Below are 22,117 nucleotides of genomic sequence, written 5' to 3'. Positions count from 1 at the left end.
AGCGTCTTCCCTCTGGGGCCCTGGCATCGCTGAGACAGGGAGTCGGAAAGGGGCCAGGCCAGAGCAGTGTGTGGCCCCTCAAGATCAGGATCCTATCTGCTCGTGACATGCCCTCTGGCATCCGCTGGCTCGCTGCCCACCATACTGGACCCCAGTGGCTACTTGGGCTGGAGGTGAGTCAGACTTGGGGCGGCTTGGGGCCCACCCAGCAAAGTGGCCCACGGACTGCCAGGAGGCAGGAGGGCAGGCCTGCCCCTGTGCCCAACACCCCCTCAGACAGATAGACAGACAGTGCAGGAGAGGGCCTTTAATTGCATTCACAGAGACCGAGGCGGGGCTCTGTGATAGGTGGCGGGAGTTAGGACACAGGAGAGGGGTAGGTTGAAGGGTGGAGGTGGCTGGAGTGCAGGAGGATGAGGGCGGCTCTGGGGCAGGGGGCGGGCGCCCCGGCCCCATCTCCAATGGCCCTCTGCTCCCTCTCAGGAGTGTCTCAGCTCCACTTCGGAACCAAACTGCGGCCCTCGGTGCGGCCGGTGGAAGCTGTGATGGCGGATGCTGAGGAGCCTCTGGGTCAGGCCCAAGGTGGCCACCATCAGGGCGACCCCCAGGAAGAGCAGCACCCACTGGCCCACGCGGGCCTGGTGCGCCTCTAGGTCCAGGCCCAGGAAGTTGACACGGCCGCTGTCCAGTGGGGCAGGTTCAGAGCGAGCTGGGCGGGAAGCAAGGAGAAGCAGGGTGCTGGGCAGGGCGCCGGGCAGGGCTAGGGGTCCTTGTCTGGCTCCCCTGTCCTTGCTCTGCCGCCGCCATCTGGGCTCGGGAGGGGCCTGGGCCTGGGGCTGGAGGTGGGGTGGGTGGTGGTACCCGAGTTTGGCGTCCAGTTGTACTGCGGCCAGCCCAGCTTCTCCCCGTGCCTCCCGTTCTCCGTGAGCAGCCAGTTCAGCAGCGGCTGGAAGTACTTCATCATGGAGGAGGCTGACATATTGGGCTGCCCGGTGATGAGCCGCATGGCTTCCGGCCACGGCTTACTGAGGCCCAGCTTCATGGCGTCCCTGGTGGAGGGGGGCGAGTCAGGAGGGCTGGTGAGAAGGCCCACTGCCCACCCTCCGTGCCCCTGTGAGATCCAGAGGCCTGGGCCGCTCTGGAGGCAGGAGTGGGGAGGGACGACTTGCCCCACAGGGGTGCAGCAAGGGTAGCGGGTGTGCATGTATGTATGTGTGTGACTCACGCCAGGAGCTTCCCTGCTTCCGTGGACTGGTAGATGTCACAGCTGTGCAGGGGGCCCTGGTGGCCAGCGGCCTGGCACAGTGCCTCGTGGAACTGAAACTGGATCACGAAGCTGATAAAGTACCTGGGGTGGAAAGAGGGCCACTGAGCCCCAGCCCCTCTCCTGTGACAGCCCCCCACTCCACCCCACACAGCCGAGCCCACTCCCCCAATGCCCCTGCAATTGGGGTGTCTGGGAAAGCCCCTGTGGGCCCTGAGGGACTCCCAGGATCAGAAGTGTAGGGGTGGTGGTGGTGAGGGCAGGCTGCTCCGAGGCAGTGAGCACTCGGGTCGGCTGCTGGGGTCCCTGCACTGAGTTTCCAAGAGAGCCCAGGTATGTGAGTGGAGAAGCCAGTCCAAATGAGCCCCTTTTGCCCCCAGGCGGCAGGGACTGCCCTGCAGAAACTATCTGGTCGAGCCTGGAACAATCCCTGAAAGGCTGGGGCGGCTGGATGCTCAGGACTCCCCCTTTGAAGGCAGGGCCTGGGCATTCTGCCAAAGGGCGTTTGCAAAGGCTGCTGGGCAGAATTGGGAATACACCTTTGTTTTTTGGTGGGATTTTAAAAAAATTCATTTTATTGGGGGTTCATACAACTCTTATCACAATCCTTCCATCCATCCATTGTGTCAAACACATTTGTACATTTGTTGCCCTCATCATTCTCAAAACATTTACTCTCTACTTGAGCCCTTGGTATCAGCTCCTCACCCCCCCCCCCTACTTGGTGGGATCTTTTTGAAAGCCTCTGCATATCCCAGCCTCGAGAACTGCCTGGTAAGCTTGGAGGCGAACCGCCCCATGTGCAAGGGCGTCAGAGGGCCAGCTGGGAGCCCCAAAACCATCTTGGGAGTAGGGTGAGCACCTTGTGGGAGCGCTTTCTGGGCCAGACCTGTTCACAGGGGCCCACTGCTGCTCCCCAGCGCTTCTTCCTGACTCCCCCACAGGACAGAATTCCCCATAATGCTTTGTGAGGGCTCGACTGTGTGCCAACATTGTGTCAGGTGCTGGGAGAGCAGGGTGGGCGTGGTGGTTAAGGATTCCCCTTGGATTTCCAGGAAGCCAACAGAATGGCTAGAAGCCACCAGAGCTGCCTGAGGTGGCCCTGACACCCTCTGCACTGTGCCTCCTGGGAGGTTGCCCAGGTGCCCTGGGGTGTCCTCAGACCCATGCTTGCCAGGAAGGCCCAGAGATGAGTGCTTGGAGGAAGGGGCTGCTCTGAGCACTACAAAGGCCACCGCTTCCCCAGCATACTGTGTGCTAGGTGTTATGGGACGAAGGTAACCCTTGGGGATCTCTTACAGCACAGGTATTGTTAACCGAGTTCACTGGGGAGGTGAGCAAACAGGTGCTCATAGAGACAAGGAATTGGCTCAAGAAAACCGAGTCGTGGAGAAAGGATTTGAACCCAGTTCTGTCTGACCCTAAATCTGTCCCTGAGAACCATGTGCCTAACAATACTGGGTCGCTACCCCTGAGTTTTAGGGTATAGAAGGGTCTTTCAGGTACAATTAAAAGGAGGTCACAGGTGATCTATACAATATTTGGACAAGTACTCAGAATTCCATTCAGAAAAGGAATGGAGCGGTGCTTGGGTCCAGGTGTGGTCATGTGGCCTGGTCAGTGTGAGCATCCCAGCCATGGCCTGGCAACCACTGGCAAGTTTCATAGATGGCATTTCTGTTTTCAACGCTTTGGATGCTGGGGACTCTCATCCTATGAAAAGAACGGACAGGCCAGGATCGCTGCAGCCTGTGGCCAGGCGTACTGGGCTGGGTGACCAGTCCCCCAAATAAAAACCAAAACTACACTCATTGCCATCAAGTCAATTCATACTCACAGGGACTCGACGGCATGGGGAGAATTGCCACTGTGGGTTTCCGACACTGCAACTCTTTCTCCCAGGGAATGGCTGCTAGCTAAATGTGTAACCACTATGCTACCAGGGCTCTGTAGGGTCTAAATCAGTGTCCCCCAAAGTGGGCAAACCTGCCCGTTGGGGCTGCTGGCATGATCCACGGGGGCTGCAAAAGCAGATGCCTACAACTGATCCTGGATTGTGGACTTTAGTACAAAAGTGTTTTCATTGCTGAGGTGGGTGGCGCTGAGGAATTGTGTTTCTTCCTAAAGAGGAGTAGAGAACCTATGGTGAATGATAAACTACAGCGCCGGCCCCCTGCTTCCCCCTTACCTGATATAGGGCACACTTGAAGGAATGTGGAACTTGGCCCCTGGGTCAAAGTCGCCTTGAGACCTGGGCACTGGCGGGCAGAGGCCCTGGTACTTCAGCCTGTTGAGGGGGAGGCCCAATGGAAGGAGAGATGGGGGAGAAACCAGCTGGGAGAGTGAGTATTTTTGACCTGGTATCTACATGTGCTGACACACACCCAGACATCACACACGCACGTAGACGTGGGCTCACACTAGCCTGCCCATAGACTCATAGGTCTGGGCACACAGACCCCCACAGAGAGAACCACCTCCAGGATCACCCCCCCCGCACCGCCCCCAGGAGCATTCTTGAACCTGAGGCTCCACCACTCCTGGTTGTAGTTGTCCTGGCTGATGCTTCCGTCAAACACCCTCCAGCGCCACTTGTCAACAAGGTAGCTGAAGGGGATGAAGGGGATCTTTTCCAGAGCCATCTTCATCAGGAAGTTGATGTCATGTTCTGCAAGGGCACAGGGCCCGGCCATCAGATGCGCCCCCGCTTCCTCCTGGCCCGCGCGCGTTTGTGCATGCACGCACGTCCTGTGCACGTCTCTTTGGACCTCCTTGGATGGTCTGTGTATTCCATCTTCCCTGGATCACCATGTTGGCGGCCCCCCTTGCTCCCCACTACCTGCCCCAAACCTCTGCCCCTGGGTCACCAAATCCCCCCTTTATTACAACCCAATCTTGGCCACCCCCTTCCTGGTCCTCAGTCTCCCCAGAGTCTCCCATCCCTCTCTTACCGTAGCCGCCACCCTCGCTACTCAGCAGGTTGATGCTGTGCAGGTGCTTGGGGGTAGACACGGACAGGGCCAGCACATCCCCAATCGCCTCGTGAAAGCCAGGGTTGGCTCCCTCTCGCAAGGTCACGGGCAAGTCCTTGTACTGCATGAAATACTGCACGTGGCCCATCTCATGGTGGATGACCACCAGGTCCTCCATGCCCACGGTGGTGCACTGCTTGATCCTGGAAACACGAAGGAGGGGGTCACAGGTGAGGGGCAGTGAAGAGCCCAGCTGACCTCACCCCGTTTTCTGGAATAACTCCCTCCAGCCCACACTGCCCATAGTGCTTTTGAACTGCACAAAACACTTGCTCTGGGGGCATTGGGGCCCTCGGTTATGTTCAGTACAGTGCTTTCTAGAAAGGGTCCTGTGGTTGCCTGTCTTCTCTCTCCTAAGCCTTGGGCTCCCTGAAGAAGCAATATGTCTGCTCTTTTTGCATCTCCTCCAGTCCAATTCGGGCAAGCACACGCACCCCGAGTTCATAGACTGAAAAGGCATCTGCAGGGCTTCCAAGCCACCAAGTCCCACTGCTCCCCTGTTGGCCTGTTCGGGAACCCCCTTCTCTGTGCCAGTCTCATGGCAGGAGGTTCTTCTTAGATCCACCCAGCTCAGGTCTAGCCCATCGTCTGTCATTCTTATCACAGGAGGGAGGTAACCACTACCCTGACAACTGGCCATCGTGCACCTGGAGTCAGAGGGAGAGTCCCGGGGAGCTCGCCGACCACTCCCTTCTTGACTCTTCACCCCGAGCCCTATAGCTACAGTCCCTGTGCCTTTGGGAATCGGATGTCTGTGTCCTTTCTCCTAAGAGACTCTTCCTCAGCTGGGACCAACACTTAGCTCGAGAGGTGGCGTTTCTTTCCCCTGAGTCTGGGAGTAGCCTCCTGGCTAGCTTTAATCAATAAAATGCTTAGTCTCTAAAAGGCTTGGCCGCTGCTTCTTTTGTTTGGAAGGATGTCAGCTACCATTGAAGAAGTCAGACCGCCTAAGACTTCCATACTGAACGAGCCCAATTTACACACATGGACAGGCTGCTTGGAGAGAGAGAGAAATGTCCAGCCAACCCCGCCTTGGTCCAGCCGTCCCAGCCCAGGCATCAGATAGGTGAGTGAAAGCGATCAACTTGAACATGCTGCGCTCAGCATATCACGCGCCACATGGAGAAACATCGAGACCCTCAACTGACAGCCAGAACCAAGGCCCCAAACAGATGCCCCTAACTGAGCCAAAACCAAAACCAGACCCAGGGCCATCGAGTCAATGGTGACACATAGGGAACTCCCCCCACCCCCTGTGGACCTGTGAGACTGTAACTGCTTATGGTAATAGAAAGCTCGGTCTTTCTCCCCCAGTGGAGCCAACCTAGTCATTTCCAGTCACTAGAACCACTGCAGCTGAGGTCTCAGACCCTGGGGAGCAAGGTCCAGGCTTTCCCACCGCAGAATACCTGAGTCCCTTAAATCATGAACCCCAGAAGTAATTTCAGGGTGGTTTGTTCTCTAGCAAGAGGCCTTACTTGTCCTTGGAAGAAGCCCACTCCACAAACTCTGTCCATGGTGAGGCTGGGTATGTGTGAAGTAAGCCCTGTCCAGATAGCTGTCAGCAGGGTCCCTCTGGAGGGGAAGGAGGCTGGGCAGTTCATACAGCGCATAAACTCTGGACTAGGAGCATGAGCCCTGGCCAGCCGTCCAAGGTGGTCAGTACGTGGAGACCCTCTATTGGGTAGATGAGATTCTCCTGAGCTGGGCCTAGGCTCAATTCTCTTGACCCTCAATCTCGAGCTCTGACCACGGGGCCCCTTCCCCCTTTGCTCACTGTGGCTTAGGAATGACAAGGGATCCTTAACTTGGCTCCCCTTCTTCCTGACTGGGCTCAGCAAATGATCCCAGGCTTCCGCCTGGGCATACCTGAAGTCCTTGCCGTTGTAGAAGTCCCAGGCGGAGGCGTGGCACACCACCTCCCGCCCGTCTGTTGGCTTCTCGAGCATCGACTTGTTCCAGAACTCTGGGGGCACGGGCAGCAGCCCCAGGGAGGTGAAGAAATTGTTGGCTTCCTCAAACATTCTTTTTGGGGTCCAGCCCTACAAGCAGGGAGACTGCTGCTGAAATCGCGGGCCAGGAGGACAGTGCGTACAAATCACAGAGTGAAGGTCTTCGGAGGTGAGAGCTCCCTCCCCAGGGCCCTGAGGCTGCCCGGGAGGGGGTGAGAGGAGGAGCTGTGGGCCCTGGTACAGACCTGCTTGATCATGGTCTCCGTGACATCCATCTTGGGAGCAGAAGGGAAGGGTACTACCAAGTCATAGATGTTGGTCCAGGTCTGGGCCCACATGTTCCCTAGATGTGGGTGGGAGAGGAGTAGTGGAGGGAGAAGAGACTGTTACTACATAGGCTCCCTCAGCACCCTACCAGTACAGGCAGGAAGCAGGAACTGTCCTGCTAATCAGAAGAGTGTCTCCGGAGCACCTCCTGCTGGCTAACAGTGCTGGGTATAAAACAGACATCATTTTCCGTTTGCATCTCAAGTCTGCAAGGTGGATTACTGTATTAGATGATGGAGGCTGTTGTGGCGGGCCACCGGGTAAGTCAGGTGCTCTTCCCTGTACTGGGACCATGTGACTAGCCCTTGCTTATAAGGAAGCTCCGGTCCCTGGAACATCTATGCATCTACCATATGGTGAGCATTGCACCAAGCACATTATGTGGACGAAATGGCAGTCCTCACGGCAGCTAGCTACTGTTATGGTTCCATGGTGCCACAGAGGGGACTGGGACTTGGAGAGTTGAGTAACTGACCCATGGACCCAAGAATACTAATCAATGGGGCAGGCATTTAAAGGCAGTCGAGTGCCTGCCTCCAGAGCCTACACTCTCGGCCAACCCCTCTTGCCATGTACCATGCAGAGGGCATGGTCTGAAGTTGGCTGATACAGGCCACCCATCAGTGGCCCTGAGCTTAGGCTAAGAGAAGAGAGTCCAGGTCTCCAGCTTCGGAGAAAAAGACAATTATAGTATCAAAAAAGAGCTATGCAGTAATGCATCTAAAGTAGAGATTCCTTCACACGCAAGAGAGGTTAAACTTAAACTGGCACCAAGTTGGAGTCTAAAGATCAAACCAGAGTGAGGGAAGGATTTCAGGCAGGAATAAGACCGTGAGCAGTCACTACCTTTTTTTTTTTGTTCCCCACCCCGTTACTACTTTCTTGCTGATCACCAAGGAGCTGAGTTCTAGCCCCAGCTCTGTTTAGACTCCCAGGCCCACCCTAGGTATGGGCTCCCCTTCTGGGGCCTTTGTTTCTCCATCATGTCAGGGATGTGTCTCCCCCATCCCCTGGTGCTCTTTTGTTCCCCCGAGATCGGCTGAAGATGATTAGTCTTGAGCTATAAAAACTCTCCCAGCTTTAAAAGTTTGGTATAAATAAACTTGCACAAGAGTATATTTAAGACTTAACTGAAATATCAGAAATGAAGAAAATACTAGATGAAAATGATTCCCACTTGTGTAACTTCATATAAAATATAGTGAAACATATCTATTTCATTCTCCTATTAAGACTGATTAATAAAATGTAAATTTGGATGACAATAACAGCAACACTCTCCAGGTTGAACAGAAAATGATCCTCAAAGTTGGACCCATTTGGTTGGCTCAGGTTCTGGGCCTCCCGTCTGATTTGTCAATGGTCTGTGACCCCCACTCTGTCCAACCCTCTTGCTCTCAGGACTGTGGGTGCTGTAGCCCTCTAGAAAGTATTTCTCATGGCCCTACAGGGACGGAAAGCTGGTCGCCACGCCCTCTGCTCCAGTCCCTGTTGCTCCTTAGTCTCTGCCACATCCTATTTTGCGCATCCAGGTGCTGGCCCTAGGCAGGGCTATCTGTGGCCCCTGAAGACCCAGGAGCCAAGCTGAGCTGCATCTATACCTTCTTGCGCTTCTCCCTTGTTCTCCCGGTTCTCTCAGCCCACAGGCTGAGCCAGTCATCTCCCCAGGCCCCCGTGTTTCATCAAAACCTCTCATCTTTCAAGGCTCCCCCTACTATGACATGGCACCTCAAGTTACGGGGTGTCTTTTGAGGTCTCCCCTGAAAAGTCTGGGAACACCTGGCCATGGCCGGGCTGACCCTCACCCCCTCACCCAGCAGGTGCGCAGGGATGGGGCCCTCCAGGTGGATGAAGTCAGGCCCGTAGTGTCGGTGCAGGGCGCGGCGCACGTAGGCATGCAGGTTCAGGTAGAGCGGCTGCAGCTCCGTGAACAGCTGCTCCAGGTCGTGCTCCAGCAAAGGGGTCTCATACATAGCTCTCCACGAGTCCCCTGTGTCTTTGTAGCCTGCAGAGGTGACACAGCCCGGGTCTCAGAACATCTGCCCGCCTCCCGGGGTGGGGGAATTGCTTCCCCCAGGGCAAGGGACCCGAAGGGAGCCCAGGGACACTCTCTGGAGACCAGAAAGCAGGTGGTGCTGGCGCGAGGGACTCACCATTGAGCCTGGCAGCCTTGTTGCTGAGTTCCACGTATTTGGGGAAGAAGGGCAAGATGGCTCTGCCCGCCTTGTCTCGCCATCCCTGCCACGCCCACAAGAGCTCCTCATAATTCTGTGACGTGGCCATCAGCTTCGTCAGCTCTGGAGGGGGCAGAGAGTTCCATGGCCTGAGTCCCCAGCCCGTCCCCGTCCCCTACCTCCTGCCTCCTCACGAGCTGCGGAATGCAGAGCTGGAATAAAACTGGGGCGATCCCGTGGAAGGGTCTCTACTGGTGGCAAAGCTAGTGACGCGAGAGGAAAAGTGTGGGGGACATTTGCCAGGAGCGCTGGTGTGCTGGCAGGCAGCTGCAGAGGCAACCACCGTGAGGTGGGCTTCCACAGCAGCAGAGCGACAAGCAGAAAGAGGCAGAGCTGGGGTGCCAAGCAAAGGCACCAGATCCAGAGCTGCTGCTCCCCCTTATCTGTCCCTGCTCACTACCCCTCCCCTGGGGGACGTGACGAGGATGCCACACTACAGGAGTTCTTCTGTTCCTGTCTCTAACTGCCAAGATCTCCTGGGACAGGTCCCTGGGCTACTCTTCCTGTCTAACATGGCCAGAGATGGGCCCTGGCAAGGTCTCTGGGTGACACACATGATTTCTACTCAACAATAATCTCATAGTTGGGGGCCCGAACCCACCCCATGGTGACATAGAAGAACGGGCTGGCAGTCTGCTTCTATTACAGCCACGAAAAGCCTATGGAGTAGCAGTTTTACTCTGCCATACACGCCAAAATGGACTCATTGCAATGACCGCTAGGACTGGCCCCACCACCGCTATCACCCCCACCACTGCTATCACCCCCACCACCGCTATCACCCCCCCACCGCTATCACCCCCACCACTGCTATCACCCCCACCACTGCTATCACCACCACCACCGCTATCACCACCATCACCACCCCCACCACCGCTATCACTACCACCACCGCTATCACCCCCACCACTGCTATCACCACCATCACCACCCCCACCACCGCTAATACCACCACCACCGCTATCACCCCCACCACTGCTATCACTACCACCACCGCTATCACCCCCACCACTGCTATCAACACCACCACCGCTATCACCACCATCACCACCCCCACCACTGCTATCACCCCCACCACCGCTATCACTACCACCACCGCTATCACCCCCCCCCCACCACCGCTATCACCCCCACCACCACCACTATCACCCCCACCACCACCGCTATCACCCCCACCACCACCACTATCACCCCCACCACCACCGCTATCACCCCCACCACCACCGCTATCACCACCATCACCACCCCCACCACCGCTATCACCACCACCACCACCACCGCTATCACCACCACCACCACCGCTATCACCCCCCCCACCGCTATCACCACCATCACCACCACCGCTATCACCACCACCACCGCTATCACCCCCACCATCGCTATCACCCCCACCACCACCGCTATCACCACCACCACCGCTATCACCCCCACCACTGCTACCACTGGCCCTCCAGGGGAATGTAGGTCAAATTGGAGTGTGGGCGGTGTGAGTCGGGCTACCCTGTGTGGGTCCCCCTGTGCCCATGTCCAGGGCATCCACAAAGTGGTATTGAATCGGTTTGAACAGTTGTGAACACTGCAGGTATTAAGAACCAGGTATCCCCAGGAAGCTACAAGTCCTGGGTTCTCATCCTGCCTCCTGGACCATAAGGCAGAGCCCACACTGGCTCCACTGGGCTAAGGCGAGGGTCATGTGAGACCGGATGTCAATTCTGGAGCTTCCCACGGACGCTTCCCGTGGCACTGGCCCTGCCTGAGATTGATGGAAGCCTTTGGAAGCTGGAACCCTTCCCATCCGTCGTCCCAACATGCCAGCCAAGCCCTCACCACTTGGCTCCTACTCTAGTCCTTTCTCAGAACACGCTACAAGATGTCTGTTCAGTTTCCACTGAGAAAGTAAACACAGATTAGTTTTGTCTGGAAAGAATCTAGTTCGCATCTGGCCCTTGTGGGTGTGAGTCTATGTTTTTGGTGGGTGTTTCAGAGTTTCACTGCCTGGCATTGCCCTGGTGGCCTGGCCCCAAATGAAGAGGCTGTCCTGTCCTGTACGTACTCTAAAATGCTCTGCTCCGTAAGCCCCTCAGTGCACGCACACACACACACACACACACACACACACACACACACACGTTTGAGCACATACACAGCTACAGATGCAACCCGTCCCGGGGAAACCATTTCTCCCTGCTGTTTATTTTCCATTTCCCTTCCTATTTGTTATTGTTCTATCGGGAGAGCTGGGTAGGGAACCAGGGAGAGACCATTTCTGGGTAGAGATTCCTGCAGGGGGCAAGGTTCACATCTCCAGCTCCCCAGCCAGGAGGGGAAGGGGGGTGTTTCTATGTGGCTGGCTTTTTCCAAGGGGAGCATGAAGGGGCTACCCCAAGCCAGAGATGGAGGCTGGCAGGAAGGGTGGGGAGGGAGTGGAGTGGGAAAGGTGTGGGCTGAGGTTGGGGGTCAAGTTCTTATCTGCCATCCTCTCAACAATGTGGCTCATCCTCTGTGCGTGAGTGTGTGTGTGTCTTGGGGGTAGGGCTGAGGAGGAGGGGGTTGTGTCTGAGAGAGTCAGAATAGGTGGGCGGGTGTCCGCTGGCCTTCTCTCCTTGGGAGTTTAAGTCTCTCAGATGTCCTGGGCTCGAGGGGCAGACTGTGGGGAGACCTGTCCTGGAAGTGGGACGGGGGCCCCAGAGGGAACAGGCCCTAGGGAGGGCCGTGCTGGAACAAAGTGGAGCAGGGGAGCCGTTGGCAGTGTGGAGCACTTAGAGACCAGCACCCCAATGCCACAGCCCCCAGCCTCTGTGCCCCCCCAACGCCCAGGGTGTGCTCACCGGGCTCTAGCTGCAGACAAGTGCCATTTGTATGACACACGGACGCCACGCTGTAAGTGGTCTCCATGTCCAGCAGGATCTGGTTGTACTGCAGAGAGGAAGAGGGGCAGTGAACCGTGGGCCCCGGCTCGGGGTGGGCGTGGGGGCCCTCTGCCCCACGCCTCCTCCCAGAAGGGCGGTCTGTGCTGTCATCCTGTAGGTGTGAGCCAGGCTCCCTCCCTGCAGCTGGGCCCTGAGCCTGACCAGGCACCCTCCTGGCCCTGCCCAGACCACACACCTGCTCCAGCTCCTCGGTGGGCAGCGCCGCCCGCTCCAGGTCCTGAACCTTCTTGATGATCCGCTGGATGGTGGTGTTCTGGAAGTTGGTCACGTCGAACTGTCTGGCCCGGGTGCCGTACTGCAGGGTGTGGTTCGCCAGCTGCATGTTCTTCTGGAGCTGTGGGCACAGCGGGGGCACAGTGGGGACGGTGTGAAGGAGAGGTCTCTGAGCAGGAGGTGTCATGGGTGGGTAGGGTGGGGCAGGAGAGGATAGGGGTGGGATAAGGGGGGTAATTTGCAAATCATTGTCTTTCTCTTCCACCTGGACTGTGTGAAAATGTCCCAGGGCTGTAAGCACCCTTGACAAAAGCCACACTCTGGCAGGCCGGAGAAAGGGCAGCACCGTGCTCCCAGCCCCCACGGCGTGTTAGCTCTGGGTTCCTGGCCTGCCTGCAAAATGGGAATCGGCATTGCCAATGTGCGAGGCTGCTGAGGCAGACACGAGCTGGGGGTCGCATAGGGTCACAAAGTCTGTCCTCACGGACCTCACCTTGACTTCACCTGCGCTTAACTAAGCCAGCAGGGGCTCTCCTAAGGAGGCAAACCGCCCTTCAATCTTTTAAAAGCCAGCATCAGCACCGCTCATTTGCATACAAATGACGTCATAGCCAACAGGGGTTCGTCAGGAGAGGAACCATGTGGTTGTTGCCCAGCCAGATCTGAAGGTGAGGACGGTTTCAAGGATCCCGTTTCGATTTGTCCCCAGTGCTGGCAGTCACTCTCCGAGGTGGTGTGAGGGAGAGGTCAAGGTGGTGTGAGGGAGGGGTCCGTGCCCTCAGCCCGGTGGGGGAGATGTTCGCTGGAGGGAGAGAGTGTGAGGTTGGCTCTGGGTGGGGTGTGGAGATGGCTCACGAGAACTCTGCTGTTCTCTTTGGTGATGTTGGTGTTGTAGTCCCAGTTGGCCTCGGCGAATTCGTTCCACACGACCTGGGCTGACTTGTCATATCCCTCCACAAACTTCTGGGCCTCAGTCTCATCTGTCACGAGGTCTGTGGGACAGAGTGGAGGGAAATCGACAAACATCTCCTTCCCTTCCCTGCCCAACACCTCCTCCTGGGAGCCCTCCTGCCAAGCCAAGCCTCCTCTCCCGTTACCCCTCTCTGCCCCTGCCCCTGTCCCTGCCCCATCCCACTTGGTCTCTGTGCTGTCAGGTTGGTCGTGGCCTGGCTGGTTGTGGTCTGGCTGACTGTTGCCTGGCCGAGGGCTGGCAGAAGGTGCCCACAGTAGAGCAGCAGGAGGAGGAGGCTGGGTAGTCGCAGGGCAGCCCAACCTTGGCCCATGGCCGCAGGAGAGCAGAGGCCTGCAGCCACCGGCCCCTGGCCAATAAGGGCGGAGGCTGTAGTGTGACCTCATAGAGCCGTGGGGCTAGCCTGCCCCCGGGGGCCTTGGATCCAGACACACTCCCTAGAGTACAGGTTCCCAAACATGTTTGCCTGACCAGTCCCTTTTCAGGAAAAAAACAACAATTACTCATCATCCCCTGACAATTAAAAACGTCTGAACTCCAGTCCAGCTTAACCTGTAGAAATCTGCTTCTGCAGTCCCCCTGGGGGTCGGTATCGCCCAGTTTGGGAAACGCTACAGTAGAAGATGTTGGGAAGAGACAAGGTCAAGCCAATCCCAGGGACCCCACTGATGGGCCCTGGGAGCCGGGAGAGCGGGCACAGGGCTCGCATGGGAGGAATTGACTGGGACCCTGGAGATGTAAAGACCCGCTAAAGACCACCCACCCCACCTCACCCCGGGGCTTTACCAATGCCCTCTGGGTAATTGCTGGGCACCACTGGGCGCCACTGGTACTCTGGCCAGCCCAGGATGTCGCCGTTGCGCGCGTTCTGCTCCTGCAGCCACACCCTGATGGGCTGGAAGTAGTCCAGCAGTGGCCCGGCGTCCAGAGCGTCAGTCCCAATCATGTCCTTCAGCAGCTCCTTCCAGGGCCTTGACGAGCCTGCTCGAAGGAGCTCTCTAGGGCAGAATAGGCAGAGGGGGCTCAAGCAGCAGCTCCTTTGGGCCCCAGGCAATCTTTCCTCCCCTTGGCCACTGTACCCTCCCTTCCACCCTCACAAGGCTGCAAGCACCCTGGCAATAACACCATGAGGGGCCTGGGGATTCTGGGAGGTGGCAGGCTGCTTGTCTTTCCCCAGCCAGCCAGGGGGCTCACTTGATGAGGGACAGAAAGCTAGAAGGAAGAAAGTGGGGAAGGAGGGAACCCCATGACACCTTAGCCCAGGACAGCCAGATCCTCTCCAGATGCACCCTCTGCCCACCAGCCCTGCTCCTCCCATGCACGCACCGGAGCTTGGCCCCAGCCTTGGCCGACTGGTAGATGTCACAGCGGTGCAGGGGGCCTTGATGGGCCGCCTCCATGCACAGGGCTTGATGGAACTGGAACTGCAGGACAAAACTGACAAAGTACCTGCAGACACACACAGAGAGGAGAGTGGGAAGGGGGCGCGCAGGCCCAGAAACGAGGATCCTTGAATTCTACCTTGCAGGGCTGGATAGGCAGAGGTTGTACACTGGTGCATTTGGGGGCTGGAGGCACAGGGAATCCAGGGTGGATGATACCTTCAGGACCAAGGGTGTGAGGGGCGATTCTGGGAGAGTGGAGGGTGAGTGAGTTGGAAAGGGGGAACTGATTACAAGGATCCACATGTGACCTCTTCCCTGGGAGAGGGACGCCAGAGAAGGGGGGGAAGGGAGACTCCGGATAGGGCAAGATATGACAAAATAACGATGTATAAATTACCAAGGGCACATGAGGGAGGGGGGAGCGGGGAGGGAGGGGGAAAAAAAAGAGGACCTGATGCAAGGGGCTTAAGTGGAGAGCAAATGCTTTGAGAATGATTGGGGCAGGGAATGTAATGGATGTGCTTTATACAATTGATGTATGTATATGTGTGGATTGTGATAAGAGTTGTATGAGTCCCTAATAAAATGTAAAAAAAAAAAAGAGGAAAAAAATGATTAGGGCAAAGACTGTACAGATGTGCTTTATACAATTGATGTATGTATATGTATAAGAGCTATATGAGCCCCTAATAAAATGTTTAAAAAAAAAAAGAAACGAGGATCCCTGCCCAGTCACGTCCAGCTTCCCACTAGTCAAAAATGGTCCGAGGGCTGTCTTGGGGTAGAAGGGAGTGCCAAGACAGGGGGGAGCTGAGGAGGCGGGCACTGGAGGTGGGGCAGAGTCGAGGGGCGGTACCTGATATACGGAGTCATGTTTGGTACGTGAAATTTAGCTCCGGCATCAAAGTGGGTTTCGTTTCGGAGCACCGGTGAACAGAGCCCCTGATACTTGGTTCTAGAAGCAAAGGGTTACACAGTCTTAAGAGCGAAGGGTGGCAAACTGGCTCGGAGATTTCCCTCCCTCAACTGATGGATTGGGGCCCACTTCCTGGAGGAGAGGGTTTGAGGCAGGAAAGAAGACCCCGGTAGGGGAAGCAATAAAACTCTGTCCGTATAGATCATAGGACCAAGGCTGACCACTAGAGTGCTGGGCTGCCCAGGGGGATGGGGGGAGGCCAGGTGGACCTTCGCTCACCGGAGATACCACCAGTCAAAATTGTAGCGGGACGGGGGCGTGCGCCCGCTGAATACCCCCCAGCGCCATTGGTCCACCAGGTAGCCAAAGGGCAGAAAGGCGATTTTCTCCAGCGCCATCTTGAGCAGGTAATTGATTTCGCTTTCTGGGGGGAGATGAGAAGAGAGGAGTCCAACAAGGAGGATTCCAGGGTGGGCGGGGCAGGAACCCTGGGGAGGTGAGGAGGGTGGCTGGCCAGCTGCTGGGCAGGGACCATGGAGAGAGCTGCAGGAAGGACTGGTTGGGGGGTGGGGTTGGCTGGGGCAGATACGGGCTGGACTGTCCCCGTACCTAAGTCATTAGGGATTTGGTCCAGCAGGCCGATTTTGTGCAGATGGGCAGGCGTGGAGACAGAGAGTGCCAGCACATCCCCTATGGCCTCGTGGAAGCCGGGGTTGGCGCCCTGGCGCAGGGACACGGGCTGGTCCTTGTACTGCAGGTAGTACTGCACGTGGCCCATCTCGTGGTGCACCGTGGACAGCTGGTCCATCGTGACCCGCGTACACTGCTTGATCCTGGGCGGGGAGGGGTGAGGGTGAGGGGGAAGGGCAGCGTGGGGAAGCCTGGCGCCAGAGGGGTGGGACCCAAGGTTCGGAGCAGCATAAGGGCCCTCTACCCTGCCCGTTCCTGCACCAGGTTCCTGCACCAGCAGGTGTGGCCAGAGGCTGGGATCCAGCTTCTCTGGGGCCAGGCCAACCTGTCCTCCCCCTGCCTCGGCCAGGGTCAGACCTGAAGTCCTTCCTATTGTAGAAGTCCCAGGCCGAGGCGTGGCACACCACCTCTCTCCCGTCGCTCGGCTTCTCCAGCATGGACTCTGCCCAGAACTCGGGGGGCATGGGCTCGAGTCCCAGGGAAGTGAAGAACTCTTCTGCTACCTGGAACATTGTCGTAGCATTCCAGCCCTGGAGGGGGGCGGGGTGGATAAAGCCACAAGTCAGGCCCAGCTGCCAGGAGCCTTCTCTGGCTGCAGGGGATGAAAGGGGGTGGGGGTGGGCAGGCAGGAGCCTGGGCTCCCCCCAGCAAGTGAGCTCCCAGGTAGGACAGGCATCTCTACTCTGTGGCCTCCTTTGCCCCAGGCAGGGCTTCAAACTGACCACAGCCTATGAATGGAGGTGGAAGCTGTTCACATCCCCCCCTGTACCCCCCCAGGGGCCTGGAGAGGAGCTGGTGCCTCTCAGGGGACAAACCCCAGCTCTCCTCACTTAGGCCACTTCTCTGTAAAAAGGGGAAGCTGGGGCCCCTATTGTGAGACCCCCTACTCATATGAGCCCATCCTGGCTCCCTTCTGCTCCTGACTTCCCCCTGCCCCCACCTGACCCCCCACTCTTCAACCCTGTCCAGGCCCAGGCGTACCTTCTGCACCATGGTGCTGGTGATGTCCAGGTTGGGCTTGTCTGGGAAAGGCACCACCATGTCATAGATATTTTCCCAGCTCTGGGCCCACATGTCTCCTACATGGACAAGGAGTGCAGTCAGCCCAGTCCCCACCCCGTCTGCTGCCCCTCTCATGGTCTCCAAGCAACATTTGGGAGCCCCATCACCTGGACTCTGGAGCACTCTAGGGCGGCTGATACCCAAGACTGGTTGATGGGCAGGAGCCTCACACACGAGTCAGACCCCATCCCTTTGGGTGCTCTGAGCCCCTTGGGACTGTGGATCCCCAAAAGAGTTGGGTGCGACCGCTCAGGGCCTTTCAGACTGAGCTGTCCCTGTCTCCTAACCTCTTGAGCCCCACCAACTAGGACCAAGGGAACTCCCTCCACAGGACCTGGAAATCGACAGCATCATTGAAACCTGGCTCTGCCTTTCACTAGCTCTCCAACCATTGTCATACCCTTAGCCTGAGGGTCCCATCTGTAAAGATGAAATAATGATATTGATGAAAGGCATCAGCTGCTTCATGGGGCCCCTTTGGCGTATGACCAGCACAGTGTGGGAGGTGGTGATGGTGACCCACTATCCCTAGCCTGGGCACTCCCCACCCCCTCACCAGCCCAGGCTTCCCTTACCCAGCAGGTGAGCGGGGATGGGCCCTCTGAGGTTGATGAATTTGTCCCCATATCGGCGGTAGAGCACACGGCGGACGTAGGCATGAAGTTCCAGGTAGAGGGGCTCTAGCTGCTGGTACAGGCGCTCCAGATCCTCCACAAAGGTGGGGGACTCATACCAGGAGCGCCAGTAGGCCCCTGCATCCGAGAAGCCTAGCAGGGGAAAGTGGGGGAGGGCAGCTCAGGCTCTGTCATCTGCATCTCCCCGCCCCTCACTCCTTTGCCTTTCCCTGGCTCCAGGCCTGAGAGTTTGCCAGTCAGCGGGGGAGTTTCCTAGGCTACCACATCCCCTAACTGGGGGCTGCTTCAGGCCAGATAGCAGAGGTCAAGATGATTCCTAGCCTGCGGAGCAGGGTCAGCAAAGTCAGCTGGAGGGCAGCAGATGGCTAGCTGACCGGGTTCAGGTCCAGTCCCACCAGCCCTCTGTGGCACTTTGGACAGATCTGTGACCACTGTGGCCAGGATGTGGGCCTCAGCCTAATGGTTGTTCTGAGCATTGTGGCTCAGCTGAGAGAGTGTGTCGGAGGGCACCTGGCCAGCTGGGGTCAGGAGAGCATGCTCACCATCTTGCCTGTAGGCCTCGTTGCTGAGGGTGGTAACCTCCTGGTACAGGGGCTTCAGTGGGATGCCCGCGGCGTCATGCCAACCCTCCCAGGCAAACAGGAGCATGCTGTAACTCCTTGAGGAGGCCAGGATGTTGGTAAGCTCTGAGGCCAAGGCAGGTAGGGCCAGTTAGGATGTTTCCAGGTGGAAGTTGGCAGCATCAGGACCCCACATGGGCCCCTGACATTTCCACCAGCATCCTCAACACCATGATACCCACGATACCCAGGGCAACCGACAAGGCAGGCGGGCCAGGCTGGGGAGCTAACAATGCACACCCGCAGGTAGGGACCCTCTTCCCAGAAGATGAGGGTCTATGAAGGCCTGGGAAGAGGACCTCCTTTGGTGCCTCATCAGATAGAGTATCTGACCTCAAGGCTCCCTAGTAAATGGGATTGTGGGGGGGGGGGCAGGGGGGGGGCAGAAGGCGATAGGGGAAGTCCTGGAGGGTCCAAGGTCTATAGGGAACTCCTGGGAGAAAGGGAAAACAAGGAGGAGGGATTTGTGATGGGAGAGGCGGAGGCACGCAGGAACCGGGGTTGGGGTGGGGGCTCTGGGGTTCCAGAAGTCAATTTGCCAGGGGGGCAGGGTGGGGACAGTGGAGGCCAATGTCACTGTCTCCCAAGGAACATGCTGGCCTCCAGGGTGCAGCAGGGTGAAGATAAGAGTCGGGAGACCCCAGAGAGAAAGAGACAGACTCAGAGACAGAGAGACTCGTACCTGGGTCAAGGGACCAGCAGGTGGCAGTCTTGTTGGGGAAGCAGACCTTGGCGGTGGAATAAATCCTGCTCATGTTGCTTATCAGAGAGTTGTACTGTTGAGTCAGGGTTGAAAAATGGTTAGCGAGGAGCAGTCCCGGGAGAGCTCTGGCCACCCCTCCTTTTTTGGCTAGAAGGCTGAAGAGATCTGGGGAAGGGATGTGGTGTAGACACCACCTTGGTCGCCATCTTGCAGTGAGGGTAAAATGCAAACTCAAACTATTATTGAGACAATTCCAACTCACAGTAACCCTCTAGCCACTGTGGATTTCCAAGATGATCATACTTTACAGGAGTAGAAAGCCTCATCTTTCCCCTGCGGGGTGGCGGGCGGTTTCAAACTGCCGATCTTATGATTAGCAGTCTAACATCTAATCCACTACAGCACCTGGCTATGGTGCCTTCCCCAATGCTTCTTGACCTGACCAAGGAAGTTCAGACCCCAAACTGACCTCTGGGACAATGCTGACGCTGAAGCCTGCTGTTCCACCTTTGACTTGGGGTCTGCTCTCTACTCCACAATAGGAGGGTTTGTCCCTATCTCTAAGGAAAAGCATGTCCAGGAAGTGGTTCTACAGGTAGAGGAGTCTAGTCCCCTGGGGAAACAGGTGAGGCTGGCTCCCCACCAGCAGGCCCACCTGCTGTCGCTTGGCCAGAGGCAGGTTGGCAGGACCCAGGATGCGAATGGAGCTGATGACCCGGCGAAGCACTGGGTCGGTGAAGTTCTGCCAGATGTCATCATACAGCTCCTTGGCCTTGTGGCCCCAGGCTTCTTGGAAGTCCTGGCTGATCAGGGCTGTCTCCTCCTGTGGGCATCAGGAGGTGGGTGGGGTGGGGATACGGGGCAGACACACAGGGAACTCATTGGAAGCTGTGCAGGGAAAGTCACTCAGCAGAGGGAGGGGAGGAAGGTCAAGGGTGTCCAGTTCTGGCCCTGTGGAGGCTCCTTTTCTGGAGATGGGAGCTTCTGGGGTTGGGTGAGCAGGGCTTCTTCTCCTGGACCTTGGATGGGACCTGGGGGGGTCTACCTCGGGGAGGAGGGATCAATGGGGGGGGGGTTGAGGTCAGAGAGAGGCAGATGGAGGGGAGGGGAAGAGACAGTGTGGCGGGGGGGGGGGGGGGGGCACGCTTTCAGAAAGGCTGAGAGGGTGGCCCCTGTCCCCGGGTGTGGAGGTGCTTCGGGTCACCTGAGCGGGAGGGGTCTCCATTCGGTTCACCCACCTCGAGCCCAGCACTGTGCTGACACCCGCCGGCCTGACTGGCCAGGAGCGAGCGTGGGTGTAGCGGGGAGACCCACAGCGCCCAGTGGAGGGGGAGCCCCTCCAGGCTCGAGACACCGGTCGCGTCTCCGGCTGGGACACCCCCGCACCAACCCCAGCCGCATCCCGCGCCAGGCCGCTGGCCAGTGATTGGCCGCCCGGGCCCCGCCCCCGCACCCGGGCCCCGGCGCCCACCTGGCGCTGCGCATTCTCCGCGGTGATGTTGGTGTCGTGCGCCCAGCTGGCGGCCGTGTTCAGGAACCACACCTGCTCGGCGCTCGAGTTGAAGCTGTCGGCGAAGAGCTGCGCCCCGGCCTCGTCGCTGGGAAAGTTTCCCGGCTGCAGCGCGGGATCCAGCGCGCAGGCTGCGGGAGGCGACAGCGCCAGCGGCAGCGCCAGCAGCAGCGGCAGCAGCGGCCCCGGGAGGCCCGGCGCGGCCCCCATGGCGCGGGCGCGGGATGCGGGTGCGGGTGCGGGTGCGGGTGCAGGTGCGGCGCGTGGCTCGCGCTGTCCCTTCTCTGCGCGCCGCCTGCGGGTTATAAAACCCGGCCCCGACACACCCCCTCCCCTAGCCGCGCTTCCTCTCGGCTCCAAAGTCCCCGGGTCCGCGGCCTAAAGGCGCGGGGCGGGACCGGGCTTCCTGGCCCGCCCTGAGCAGGGGCGCGACCCGCCGAGATGCGCCCGGCCGGCGGGCTGGCGCGGAGGTCAGGCTGTCATGGAGGCCACGCGCCGAGGGCGCCCGGCCCCCCCATCCCGGAGCTCCGGGGCCCTGGCTCGCCTCCGCCCGCCCGCCTCCCCTCCTCAGGCCTCGCTGGGTCCAGCAGGACGAGGGGGGCCCCGGAGGGTCCGGCGGCGCTGCGAGGGCGGCAGGGAGAGGGTTACTGGTTCCTTGCAGGTCGGGCGCCCTCACCGGTGGGTGGGTGTGGCTTGCGCAGGCGGGGGTGGGGGGGACGACGACTTCGGGCTTCAGGACTGACGCTGAAGAGGAAGCGGCCCGATGTTCTCAGCAGCGGGGTCACCTGGGGACTTGGGTGGGGGAGTAGCTCAAAGATGGGGGTGCTGCCAGGAAAGGGGGGCAAGAGAGGCACAGGAGATCTCTCATACTCGTGTCCTCCCACCCCTTTGCATGCGCGCGCGCGCACACACACACACACACACACACACACACACACACACACACACGCTGGGACATGACATTAGCTGACAGTCTCTCATGAAGAAGCCATCACACATCCCCAAAGAGTCATAGAACCTCAGACTTGGGAACTCCAGAGCGACAAGCAGCCCACTTGTTCCCGAGATGAAGAAATTAAGATCCAAACAGGCTGCGTGGTTCGCTCCAAATCCCTTGATGTCCCCACTGACTCCCACTCGGTTCTGTCCCGGAAAAGTGAGAGGACCTTTTCCCTAGCAGAGGACCTCTACAATGAGGACGGACGGCGGGGGTGGGGGGGGGGGAGTGATGAGAGATGTGGAGGCTGGGCAGGGAGAGCAGGGACTGAGCTAGTGACAGCTCCACTCGTGGCTTCCAGGTTGGGCTGCTAGCCACACGGTTATTGCTTCAGAGCCACCAGCTCCTCCCGAGGAAGATGAAGCTTTCTTTCAGTTCTTGTCAAAGATGTACAGGCTTGGAAACTCACAAAGGCAGTTCTACTCCATCCCATAGGGTGACTCAAAGTGAGAATTGACTCAACGGAGGTTTTCTGGTTCTGAGAAAGACACCCTTAGGCCAGGCGTCCTAATTCTTTGTGTCTGCTCCAATCTACCTCTCCCCACAACTCCCCCTCGCCAACTTCCCCACCGCCACAGGGCTATGGTGCAGGGCTACTGCTTCCCTTGTCCGCTTGGGGTTTCACCTTGGCAGGTCAGTGGTTAATGGGCATGCAAAGTGCTCAGGATGGATTCGGA

The 22,117-nt window shown here is 58.2% G+C and overlaps 1 protein-coding gene across 1 annotated transcript; it reads right to left on the bottom strand.

Annotated features, from left to right (window-relative positions):
• Positions 1-308: 308 nt before the first annotated feature.
• Positions 309-20,667, bottom strand: LOC142459962 (angiotensin-converting enzyme-like). Its single transcript, XM_075562045.1, has 25 exons — positions 20,405-20,667; positions 19,589-19,756; positions 18,913-19,006; positions 18,153-18,296; positions 17,551-17,742; positions 16,895-16,992; positions 16,271-16,443; positions 15,833-16,056; positions 15,503-15,647; positions 15,164-15,262; positions 14,249-14,371; positions 13,709-13,920; positions 12,808-12,944; positions 11,915-12,073; positions 11,638-11,725; positions 8,729-8,872; positions 8,389-8,580; positions 6,494-6,591; positions 6,166-6,338; positions 4,216-4,439; positions 3,788-3,932; positions 3,453-3,551; positions 1,226-1,348; positions 862-1,049; positions 309-709 (listed from the first exon to the last, which is right to left on the bottom strand). The coding sequence occupies exons 1-25, from the start codon at positions 20,651-20,653 to the stop codon at positions 480-482; spliced, it is 3,921 nt and encodes a 1,306-aa protein (XP_075418160.1). The 5' UTR covers positions 20,654-20,667; the 3' UTR covers positions 309-479.
• Between the last annotated feature and the right edge of the window lie 1,450 nt (positions 20,668-22,117).

Source organism: Tenrec ecaudatus, chromosome 10, assembly GCF_050624435.1.
Source record: "Tenrec ecaudatus isolate mTenEca1 chromosome 10, mTenEca1.hap1, whole genome shotgun sequence".
NCBI lineage: Eukaryota > Metazoa > Chordata > Mammalia > Afrosoricida > Tenrecidae > Tenrec > Tenrec ecaudatus.
The sequence above is the reverse complement of the archived record's forward strand: the minus strand, read 5'-3'. Positions and strand labels throughout refer to the sequence as shown.